Below are 12,308 nucleotides of genomic sequence, written 5' to 3'. Positions count from 1 at the left end.
GAAAACTTACAGTAAAAGCAACCTTTTGAATTTAATGGAATTGTAATTATCCAGAAAAATTAAATACCATTTATTCTTTTGGATTATGAACTTTAAAAATTTGTTGTAGAATGATTATTCTCCTCGGTGTAGTAGAACGTAATTGTCAGCACATTTTGTTCCTGTCATTCTGCAGTTTGTTTTATAGAGGTATGTAACATCTTAATCTAATTGTTTCTTTCTTGCTGAGAAGTTGAAGAAACGACTTTTTGTTCACAAAGCAGGGACATGTGGGGCTTGGCTCTTTCTGTACTCCTCCATGTAAGGGCTTGCAACTTCCCACACCTAAAAAGGACCATATTGATAGAAATTTATAGATTTTTTTTTCTGAAAATCCACCATCAGGTTTTCAAAAACTATAACCAGGTATATCTCCTCAAATGCATAAAACCACATTTTTAAATATGTGATTTATAACATTGTGTAAGGATGTTAGACCTATAAAAACAGATTTAAAGAGTTAAAGTTTTAAGTACAACATCCTCGTCAACCTAAACTTCTCAACAGTGGGGAACAAAACTGGCTAAAGTCCGTCGTAGGCCCTTAAAAAAATCTGAAATTGATCCAAGAGTTAAGGTTTCTAATTCTCCACTGACGAGATTTTTATAGGCATTTCAGTCCAGTAAACTAAATAAAACTGTTCCATTCCCATTTGATGACACAAACATCTTCAAAATGAGAAATGACAAAAGAAACCCCGCGCTGCTTACTTTCTCTTGCAGAAGCAGTTTGTGAACAGCCTCAATGTCTGGTGTCATGACGCGGTCCTTATCCAAAGGCCTAATGGGGATAAAATTGACTTATGATTCTTGGACAATTCCAAAGATTTACGAGAATTGTTCAAGCTTAGCCGTTACAGTGGTCTTACTTGACAGATGCACGAACAAGGTCATAGACTTTCTCCAATGGAGTGGTAGTTCTCAGGGGGCGTAAAAACTCGATCCCCTGGCAGGCTGCGAGCAGCTCTATGGACAGAACTGAGACGGAAAGTCCAGTTGGAAAAAGAAATACAGCAAAAACATATACTGTTTCTTAAACTAAGAAACCTGAAAAAGATTATTTTCCACCTGTTGTTTATGGTACAGTAGTTAAAAAAAATCAGTGTTATTTTTTCACACTATGTATGACAATAAAACAAATTGTTTTAGTGGGTTATAGGGGCAACAAATAAGTACCAGCCTAAGCCTTGAGGCACAGCAATTCATGACGCTGGAAAACGAAGAGAAATGTAGGTCTCAACAGCAGAGTGACGCGTGTTGCTCTAGCAACCTCCCACTTCTGAAACAAAGCCCCTGCAGGGACATGATCAACCCAGCTGGTGGCTCCAGAAGATGACACGTGGGATGTCTTCGGCTGTCATTCGGATATTGAGGCTCCCAAGAGGAGGCTGCCTTTCTTTTCAAAAAGATGTACGCCTCCCTCTGTCTTGCACAATGACCGCCTGCATGGTTCATTAATCATCATGAAGTTCTGTTTACACCATTTCCTTAAAACTAAGTTAGAGCAGCTTTGAACTGAATAGAATTTGTTTTAATTCTGTTTCTCTCTTTATATAATATATATAAAACCCGACTCTTTGGTGCATTTCATCACTGTGTGGGAAAGAAAAGTAACTAACTGTCATTTTAATAACTTATAGTTCTTAAAATAAATATAACTTACTGTGTATGCTGCAGTATGTTTTTTATTTCTCTGCTCAAATGTTTTGTATGTAAAACTGTTTAAGCTCCTGGCTGCATGTGCGTTTGCTGTTCCCACTGAGATAACAAGTACCGAGTACCTTGTTCCACATGCTCCACCACACGGAGGGCCTTCCTGGCTGCCCAGCCACCCATTGACACATGGTCCTCAGTGGCAGCACAGGTGGACAGGGAGTCCACAGAGGACGGGTGACACAGTACTTTATTCTCGGACACTGCAGGGACAGGACAGTGCTATTGAATGAAGAGTCTGTCCTACCATTATCATATACAGTGTCCCTATCAAGGTACCTACTGTGTCCTCATCATGCACCATACATTGTAGTCATCACACCACTTGTAGTGTCCTCTTAGTGTAACATACTGTACAATGTCCTCATGATGCTACATACAGTAGACTGTGCCACAGACAGTAGCCTCATCATGGCACATACAGTGTCATCATCATGCCACATGCAGTGCTATTGAGCTCTCTTATATTCACAGTACAGCTCGAACAACTTCAAATAATGACAATACGAGCAGAATAATATAATGGAAAAGTTTCCTTAATTCTTTGGTGCTAATTCATCTGGTTGAGGAATTTAGAGCCCCGGCTAAAGAGCTTACACATGCACACGCACACACATAGCAGGAATGAACCACATCATTGTTGACAGCCAGACAGTATTTATAGGTAGGAAAGCAGAAGAGCAAGATCATAATTTGTCCATCTACTGACCTTCTGTTAAATAACAATAGTAGGTACAGGCACAACTGATCAGGTTATATTTAAACTCGGTAATGAAAATGATTCTAAACCCTTTTCTGCAGTTTATTTGTATCTTATTTCAATGCATATCACTGAATAATAAAAGGATTAAGAACAAAGTATTAAAACCATCTTAGTTTACTGGTTATTACAGATTTTACTGCCATATAGACCTTAATTCCTGTTCATATACTAGAAGAAAGAAAACATTACAGCAAATATGACAGCAATTTGACATATGAAAGTGAAACATCCAAGTAATGGAGAATTACAGAGAAAATTTAGTGTTTCAAATCCAAAATTATTTGGGGAAAAAAAAACCCATCTGGTTGCTTATCAACTTATCAAATTAAATAAACAGTCTATTAGTATATCTTTGTGATATTATCTGTTCATGTCCCATAAATGAAATTATTCTTCACATTAACTTTTACTCATATTTAAACTAGGTGTTATTTAACTTTGATACTCATAAAATAGTACCCCTTAATCTGTACAGTTTCCTACTGTAGGTATTGTCACGACTTTGACCAAGGATACAAGATTAAGCTAACTACAAACAGATTTTGCTAAACCAGAATTTTCGGCTTTTGACCAGGTTTGCTTCTGGTCCTACATTTACCGTGGGTACAGGGTCGTAACAGGTGTAACTTCAGGACTGCTCAACAGCACACGTAACCACTTACTCACCCAGAGCAGCGGCAGTGCAGTGGGCTATCATGAACCCGGAGTTCAGGCCCCCTTCGCTGACCAGGAATGCGGGCAGCTCGCTCAGAGACGGGTTACACAGCCGCTCAATCCTCCTCTCACTGATGGAGGCCAGCTCGTGCACACCGATGGCTAAATAGTCCAGAGCCTGGAATTACAGAAGGTGAGCAACTTCAGAACAGTACAGGGTTTATTGACAGGTTGTGGCAACCGTATTTCCAGTGTTTCAATTCCTACAGGTAAGTTCATTCATCCATCTATTTTCAATAACCACTTAATCCTGTGCAAGGCCGGATCCTAACTGGCAAGATTCACCCCAGTAAATCACACGGCACACAAATTTACAGACACATACTGTATGCATAGAGGGGAACAACTGAAAAACACTAGGTTACCTAGCCAGGATGCCTTTGGATTTGGATTGGAGTGTACGCAGTATTCAAACATCTAGTCCCTTAAACTATAACACTAAATGTACTTTTAAACTGAGCTTCAGTTACACAATTATCATCGCACCTTTGCAGATTTCATCTACATGAAAACAGCAAGAGAAAATTAATTTGATTGGACAAACTTCTAAAAATGCATAGCAAACTTCTTGGGTCTTTTATTGTGTTCACGAGAAATTTTCACAAATATTTCCATTCACATACTTTAGCAGGGTATTCACCATGAAAATTCCCACCAGAAATAGTTTCTCCTCTCTCAGCAAAAACCATCTTCAGTACTCGTTAAGGTTCTTAATTTTTAAACAAAATGAACAAGCAAAAAGGTAGCACTTTAACACAATCGATTTCTCTCTTTGAAACAGTAACATAAACATCACAAAAGAGATCTACATACCATATGTTAAGACACAAACCATTCTCTACAAATAAAATAAAAAAAGGATTATAGGCAAATTGTAGTAAAACCCATAATAAAACCATTGTTCTCAATGGTTAATGTTCATTGTTCAGTGCTCAAAATAAGGTCTGAAGTATTTGAACCTAAAGGAATTCCAAGCACCCCTAAAAATAAAAAAATAAAATAAAATGGCTTTTCCATTAGTGCAATATTTGTTGACTGCAACAATACGTAAAAGATTTCCATTTGCAGCTGAGCCCTCTAACACTTGTGATGTTAACACCAGATTAATTAGAGCAAACTTTCGATAGCAGCTGCAGGATACAGGGTTGTCTGTGACGCTGTTGATTTCTGTGTTGATGATGTTCTTGACAAACGCAATTGTGTCGTTAACTACTCCGTGGACCTAGAAGAAATGAAAGTGTGGTACACAGTAAATCTGAATAGCCGATTGATTAACATGTTAAGGTAGTATTCGGGCTGTGTGTGTTTGACCAAGGCATGGAATTTGATCTCTTAAATATCACCTAGCATCTGCATTCTATACCTGAGGACAGCAGCGCAGGGTGTATGCATCTTGAACTTGGTCACAAAACCTGTGGCTTTCTGTCGAACAGAATCAGAATCAGAAATCAAGCAGAACAAAATCTGAAAAGGAAATAAGTGCTGATTTAAACAGATCTCCACCTGCTATTTCCGAAGGATGATGACCAGAGTCCAGCAGTGATCGAAACCTGAAGGCCACTTCCTTCTGTCCAGAGTGAGGACGCAGCTCATGGATACCTAGGGGACAGTGCTCTCCAGGTTGGTTAAAGCTGGCTTACAAACAGCTTTATTTGCTAGTGACCAGCAGAGTTCTTAGCAATAAGCAACAAACAGTGCAATTGTCTTGACCAGGTGCTTTCAGCAGAAGGCCTAAATTGTAGCCACCACACAGTGTGTATTCACGCATAGTAACACAGACACAGAGAGGAAGCAAAACACAGCGAGGGAGACAAAAACAGAACTTTTCAGAAATAAACAGCAGAAAGACTGAACAGTTACATAAAGCTTTACTTTTCAGTTCCCTTCAACTCCCAAGGCCTTAGTCCTGTGTGCCCTTAGCAACTGTACAGTTCTCTTCACCTGGTACCAAGGGAACTGCCAAAGCAGATGGTGCTAAAATATTTTTTTCCTATGTCATGATTCACTTTGCGCAGAATTTATTCAATCTCTAAAATATTATCTTCATTTTTTTCCAGAATTATGACTGAGCCTTTTGTCAAGACCATCTAGGAGTTATTCTAGATCTCAGTCGATGCTATCGGAAGTTCAGTCCTACCCTGAAATTTCATATCCAAGACAATGACACGTGTGACAAACATTTCTGACATGTTATATAAAAGAATAAAATAGGTAGGTTGCAAAACATCTCATGCACAACACCCAAAAATACCCAAGTGTGTCTTCTGTGGTGAAGCAAACAGAGCTTAAAAAAGGTATTCCCAGCCAATAAGAGCCCCTGTCTCACCACTGTCAAAGGCCCTTGTGGTTCCCTTGAGCACCTCCAGGGTTAACGCGGCGATGATGTCAGCCTGCCTGGCGATGGCCTGAGCCCTCTCCACTGCCTCCGCACCCAGAGACGTGATCATCTGGGTCCCATTGATGAGGGCCAGCCCCTGGGGGTCAAACACAGGGAGCCATTGACATCCACCAAGCAAGTCAATATTTGACGTTTAATATTTGAAAGTGGAAGAAACTATTGTACATATACAAAGCATAATATTTATTGACTTGGCACATCAGCAGTGCACAGTTTGTCTCTACAGTGCATAGTTTATCAGGACACGTATGAAAAATAAAGGAGATTCTGAATCTTGTAATGAACTACGGTGAGATATTGCAAAGATAACATTGATCAGTACCTCTTTAGGCTTCAGAGATATGGGGCTCAGTCCATGGGCCTTCAACACCTGAATAATGGAAAGCCAAATAAAAGTTCAGAGGTAATGGGTTTATTACAATTTTTTTTTTTAAATCCTTTATGAAGGGAAGATTCAATGTTTCTGTCAAACACAGGCAGAGCACATTTTCAAAGGAGTAATAAAATAAGTTCAAATTTAGGAGGTGGAGTAGTGTAAAGGTTAAGCTGTCGGACTCATTTCTAGCAGGTTGTGGCTTTTACGTCCCTTCTGCTAACTCTGCTGAGTCTGCAGTTATACCCTTGAGTGAGGTACTTTACCCCAGCTGCCCCAGGCCACTCAGCTGTATAAGAAGGGACCTGCACTGGTTGGGTGAAGTCCCTGCAGCGGTTGACGTCCTATCCGAGGGGGGGAGAGGGGTCACATGCTCTCTCATCCGCTTCACGCTACAGAAACCACGATGACCTCTGGCCTGATGAGCTGCTGTGGCTCTGGGGATGAACTTGATCTTTTTTACGCCAACCTGTTCTAACTCAGTATCAACCAAGAACAGAACGGAGGGTTGTGTCGTGTAGTGCGAAATCTCACGGATTTGGCGTCGGCCCAGCCACTCTTCGGCGACCACATCTTGCCCTCTCCCATGAGCCCCAGGGCCAGGTGAGCCAGGGGCGCGAGGTCTCCGCTGGCCCCGACCGTCCCCTTCTCTGGGACATAAGACAGGCAGGAGGCTGCAGAGACAGGCGGGACGCGAGTCACCCATCGCACATGCCCAAGCGGCTTCTTGTTACACATTAACGCAATGCATCTTGATGAAGGGAAAAGAGCAAACTAAAGATTACAATTGAAAGCCGCTATCATGTGTTGCAGGGTTTCAAGGGAGATGCCACTGTATCCTTTGGCCAAGACATTGATCCTCAGTGCCAGCAGCATTCGGGAGTGCTCGGGGCTCAGGGGCATCCCAACACCTGCATTCAACATGAAAGGAGTACAAAAAGACAAAGGTCGTGCCATTCAAAAGACAGTATTTTTCTTTTTATTATTATAAGAATAGTTGGTTATTCTTGAGACATTCCTACATCTGGAACAGCTGCCTATTAGAAATGAAAATTCTACCAACTTGTCCTTTCAAGCAAGAAAATATCTCAGTATCAGCGGGGCTATTCCCAGATAAGACACAAGAGGGACTCCTGGTGTGTGATGAGCAACGTCATCTCCAACCCAGCAAACCCAAACCCAGGGCATCTGAATACTTTGAAATCCCTCATCATACTCAGCTAATGTCATAGGCTCGTGTTTACAAGGGTTTTCTTTGTGGATTTTCATGGTTTCCTCACTAAATTCTAAAGCAAAACTGGTAGGTTAACTTGGTTCTGGGAAAACTGGCCCTGGTGTGAGATTGTGTGTGTCTGTGTGTGTCCTGTAATGGACGGGTGTCCCATCCAGGGTGTATCCTGCCTTGTGACTGTTGCTTGTTGGGATAGACTTCGGCTCCCCTGTGACCCATTATTGGATAAAATGGATGGATAAGTTTGATCTGGCAACCTCTGGGGGATATCCTGCAGGGAATGTTCTACCTGTTATGGCTGGCGAATTGTGTTTTTTTAGCCCTTGCATTAGTGGAAAAGAATGTGACTCACCAGTTGAATCTGCCCGAATCAAGTTCTCCTGCAGTTCCCTACAGATCCAAGACAAGGGTGAAAATGAATCATGTAATTAGTCTTATTTTGAGAGGTATGTGTAATGAATTTTGTATTGTTGTCTTCAGAATAAATTTTTTAAAGTGACCAAACAACATATACAAATAATAGAAACAAATCTTCCACACGGAGAACATAAAAACTAAAAAGAGGATTCGCATACTTCTGGAATCTGTTTAATATATAGAAATAACTGCAAAAGTAGCTTTGGTGGGTTCTGGAAACCTTTTAACCTTTTAAAACCTTTTAAAAGAATAAGAGTAAATAATCTACAAGGAGATGAAAGGCAGGACGAATTCCGTTTTAACATCTGACATTGTTTTAAAAAGGTCAAAAACCAAAATCACAGATTCAGAAAACACCTGGGCCAAGAAGCAGTATTTGTTTAAACTGAAGAAAAACTGCTTCCTGTGTCATACAATGTGGAGGGAATAGAGGAACACAAGAAAACAACTTACTTGAGTTTACTTTTTGGTATGAGTGTTCGAGCAACCTTTCCAAATCCTGTATTGATTCCATAAACAACTAGACAGAAATGCAGTTTTTAAATTAGAAAGTACTTATGTCATCATAATTATAACATTTTATATAATATTTCAGGTTTGTGAACTAAAGTGGCACAGGGGTACAGTGGTTAGCATTGCTGTCTCTCAGTGCTGAGTCCCATGGTTCAGTTCCAAACCTATTGTGCTATCTGTGTGGAGTTTGTATGTTCTCTTAATGCTCATGTGGACTTCCTTCCACACTTCATACTTTAAGACACACTGGTAGGTTAATTGGCATCTGGAAAAACTGGCCTAGCTGTGCGTGTGTGCATGTTTGTGTGAGCTTTGCAAAGGACTGTTGTCCTGTCCAGTGTGTATCCTGCCTTGTGCCCACTGCTTGCTGGGATAGGCTGCCCTGTGGTAGGTTAAATGGCATCTGGAAAAACTGTCCTAGCTATGCGTGTGTGCATGTTTGTGTCAACTTTGCAAAGGACTGTTGTCCCGTCCAGCGTGTATCCTGCCTTGTGCCCACTGCTTGTTGGGATAGGCTGCCCTGTGACCCTCTACTAGATAAATAAGTTAGAAATGAATGTATGGACAGTTCTGAACTAATTTCTATCAGTTGTGAATTTTTTAAACTAGATAATATGCTACAATACAAAAACCAACATGGTATCCCTCTCCATATCTCCAACAAAAGGGCATGTAAACAAGAATAAGATCAAATCATGTACAGCACTCAAAGGTCCATTGTCTGCCTCAAACACCTCACTGCACTTCATAGATCAGAGATCTCATAGATCATAGATCACACAGAGCTCCTCATTAATCCAGTGATGTCTGGGAAGGAAATGCAGAAGAAAGTTTAAGATGTACAAAAAAAAAAAAACATTTCCTAAATGTGGCATTCTCAAATGTGTAGAGAGCCACACTGCAACCTGACCAGAACTTTTACAAGTGACCAGAAACTAAATTCACATAATGGAGCCCTAGAGGAGGGTCAAGTATGGAAGTATGAAAAAATATTTTTTGTAATTTAAAACAAATTGAATTACTATAGTCTCAAATGTTACAGGAAATGCCTTTATTTGTAAATTTCACCTTCCCTTTTCCATACAATAACATCTGCTGAGGGTTAATTATTTTAAAAGTAAAATTTTCACAATTTTAGAGAAAGAAAATTACCTTTATTTTCATCAACAACCTTTTCCACAAGTTGTCTTGATTGTCTGACTTTGTGTTCTGCCTCTGGGGTTAGCTGAACCACAATATGACATATGAATCTTATTAGCAATCATATATAAATTACAGTCAATAATATCTTAATCTTGTTGATAAACCTCACCTTAATCTGGTAAATTCCTTTCCCTAACTTTACCAGATCTGATGTTGTAAGACTGTTGCCATCCAGATGAATAAACTATGAATGAAAGTAAAAGATGCATATTGTCATCAATTGTTTGCTGCTTGCTTATATTTTACAGATATTATAATATACTTATTTTACTAGAAATGACACTCACTTCATGGGGTTTTTGATAAGTAGGACTGTTAAAAGCTGTTAAGGAAATCTTTTGTCATGATACTGTAATTGATACAAAATATCAGCTCTGACCATTTAGAATTTCAAAAGGATACAACGGAAAAGCTCCAGGATGAGATGGGATAGAATCTGTAGACATCACATCTCCCTCTATAACTGCAAGAAGTAGTATCGTTATTTTATACTTCGATCATACTTGTTGAAAGAAGAAGTACGTTGATAATCCAAATTATAAAAATATAAAATGTTACTAAAAGTAGAAAATCCGTAAATTATAAACGATTGTTATAATGTTTTTAGTTACTCTTATTTCATTCTAATGCGTCCTACGGTATGTGAAACGAAATACTTTAGGAAAATGTTGGTAATAAATTCTAATAAGAAGGTTTTGAAACTGTGTAAACTAAAAATCACAGATACTATTGAATTATGTTCGAATGATAAGGTACTGTAATTTGGGGAGGTTATTTTTAATTACCGATTTCAACGAAATCGTTGTCTTCCAAAACGTCTTCGATCACATCGTCCGCGTCCAGCAGCCCGTGTCCCTGACATCGCCTCACATAGAAACGCACATCTTTCACCGAGCTGATGCCCCCATTGTCGGGCTTGTTCTTCGTGTACCGTCGGAGCGCCTCGACGCCCAGCCACTGCACCGTGTTGGACACGTCCTTGCAGGGCACGGTCAGCCACTCGTCCCTGACGTGCACCGTGAAACGAGGCATCGCGCTGCTGGCGGGGGATACCCTGGACTATTCAATTCAATTCAATTCAAGGTGCTTTATTAGCATGACCGATGGGTACAATCAGTGTTGCCAAAGCAAATAAAAATAATAAAATTAACATAGAACAAAACAAAAAATAGAAGTAAAATAAAATCTACAGACATGTTACAGACATTTACAACAAAGACATATTATATAATATCGACATATACTGTAGGCGGCTGGAGCATTATTGGGAGACGGACTCACTGTTCCTCAGGCTGTGACAGGAGATCACATACTGGGCTGCCAGATCAACTGAGTTCCCTCCTCCCTCTCCCAGTAGGATTGGGACCTGTTGTGGTTTTGGCAGGTGTGGGAACTCTGGGATTAGATTTCTGAATTTCGGGAAGAATGTTTCTCTAATCCCAGAGTATCTGTCACAGTGCAGTAGGAAGTGCACCTCTGTCTCTATTTCTCCCTGCTGGCAGTGGGAGCACAGCCTGTCCTCTCTGGGCAGCCAGGTCTGCCTGTGTCGCCCAGTTTCTATGGCCAGGTTGTGGTCACTGAGCCTGTACTTCGTCAGGGTCTGTTTCTGTTTGTTATTTTTTATTTTGGTCAAATATTCAGCTAGTGTGTATTGTCTGTTTAAGGTTCTGTAGCATTCCAGTTTATGTTGTGTTTGTGTGTGTGTGTCCCAGTGTGTGAGATATTGCTGTTTGATCTGTGCTGTGATGTGGACTAACTCTCCTACTTCGCTGTTCATAGCTCCCTGTACCTGCTCGTACCTGCCCGCCCATGGCAGGGGCGGCACCAATCACATGTAGCCGGAGAAACACCTCCTGATTCAAAGTTAAATGGACGTGCGTTTTGTTTGTTGGCCTCTCATATTTGAAAAGCTTACAGTAGAAACCGCACATACTATACAGTGCCTTGCGAAAGTATTCGGCCCCCTTGAACTTTTCAACCTTTTGCCACATTTCAGGCTTCAAACATAAAGATATAATTTTTTTATTTTATGTGAAGAATCACCAACAAGTGGGACACAATTGTGAAGTGGAACGAAATCTATTGGATTTTTGAAACTTTTTTAACTAATAAAAAAATGAAAAGTGGGGCGTGCAAAATTATTCGGCCCCTTTACTTTCAGTGCAGCAAACTCACTCCAGAAGTTCAGCAAGGATCTCTGAATGATCCAATGTTGTCCTAAATGACTGATGGTGATAAATAGAATCCACCTGTGTGTAATCAAGTCTCTGTATAAATGCACCTGCTCTGTGATAGTCTCAAGGTTCTGTTGAAAGCGCAGAGAGCATCATGAAGACCAAGGAACACACCAGGCAGGTCCGTAATACTGTTGTGGAGAAGTTTAAAGCCGGATTTGGATACAAAAAGATTTCCCAAGCTTCAAACATCCCAAGGAGCACTGTGCAAGCGATCATCTTGAAATGGAAGGAGTATCAGACCACTGCAAATCTACCAAGACCTGGCCGTCCCTCTAAACTTTCAGCTCAGACAAGGAGAAGACTGATCAGAGATGCAGCCAAGAGGCCCATGATCACTCTGGATGAACTGCAGAGAACTACAGCTGAGGTGGGAGAGTCTGTCCATAGGACAACAATCAGTCTTACACTGCACAAATCTGGCCTTTATGGAAGAGTGGCAAGAAGAAAGCCATTTCTCAAAGATATCCCTAAAAAGTCTTGTCTAAAGTTTGCCACAAGCCACCTGGGGGACACCCCAAACATGTGGAAGAAGGTGCTCTGGTCAGATGAAACCAAAATCGAACTTTTTGGCCACAATGCAAAACGATATGTTTGGCGTAAAAGCAACACAGCTCATCACCCTCAACACACCATCCCCACTGTCAAACATGGTGGTGGCAGCATCATGGTTTGGGCCTGCTTTTCTTCAGCAGGGACAGGGAAGATGGT

The 12,308-nt window shown here is 40.6% G+C and overlaps 1 protein-coding gene across 1 annotated transcript; it reads right to left on the bottom strand.

The window, feature by feature from the left end:
• Positions 1–12: 12 nt before the first annotated feature.
• Positions 13–10,419, bottom strand: LOC102685943 (histidine ammonia-lyase-like). The gene is made up of 20 exons (XM_006633365.3): positions 10,149–10,419; positions 9,766–9,826; positions 9,651–9,675; positions 9,473–9,547; positions 9,313–9,385; positions 8,101–8,167; positions 7,583–7,620; positions 6,785–6,910; positions 6,534–6,673; positions 5,949–5,996; positions 5,555–5,702; positions 4,732–4,827; positions 4,592–4,650; positions 4,370–4,450; positions 3,852–3,917; positions 3,181–3,346; positions 1,820–1,954; positions 908–1,016; positions 750–819; positions 13–324 (listed from the first exon to the last, which is right to left on the bottom strand). Exons 1-20 carry the CDS (start codon positions 10,393–10,395, stop codon positions 253–255), a joined length of 1,902 nt encoding a protein of 633 aa, XP_006633428.2. The 5' UTR covers positions 10,396–10,419; the 3' UTR covers positions 13–252.
• Positions 10,420–12,308: the final 1,889 nt, after the last annotated feature.

This window comes from Lepisosteus oculatus, chromosome 7 (assembly GCF_040954835.1).
Source record: "Lepisosteus oculatus isolate fLepOcu1 chromosome 7, fLepOcu1.hap2, whole genome shotgun sequence".
NCBI classification, from domain to species: domain Eukaryota; kingdom Metazoa; phylum Chordata; class Actinopteri; order Semionotiformes; family Lepisosteidae; genus Lepisosteus; species Lepisosteus oculatus.
Note: the sequence above shows the minus strand (reverse complement) of the source record. Positions and strands in the feature narration are given on the sequence as shown.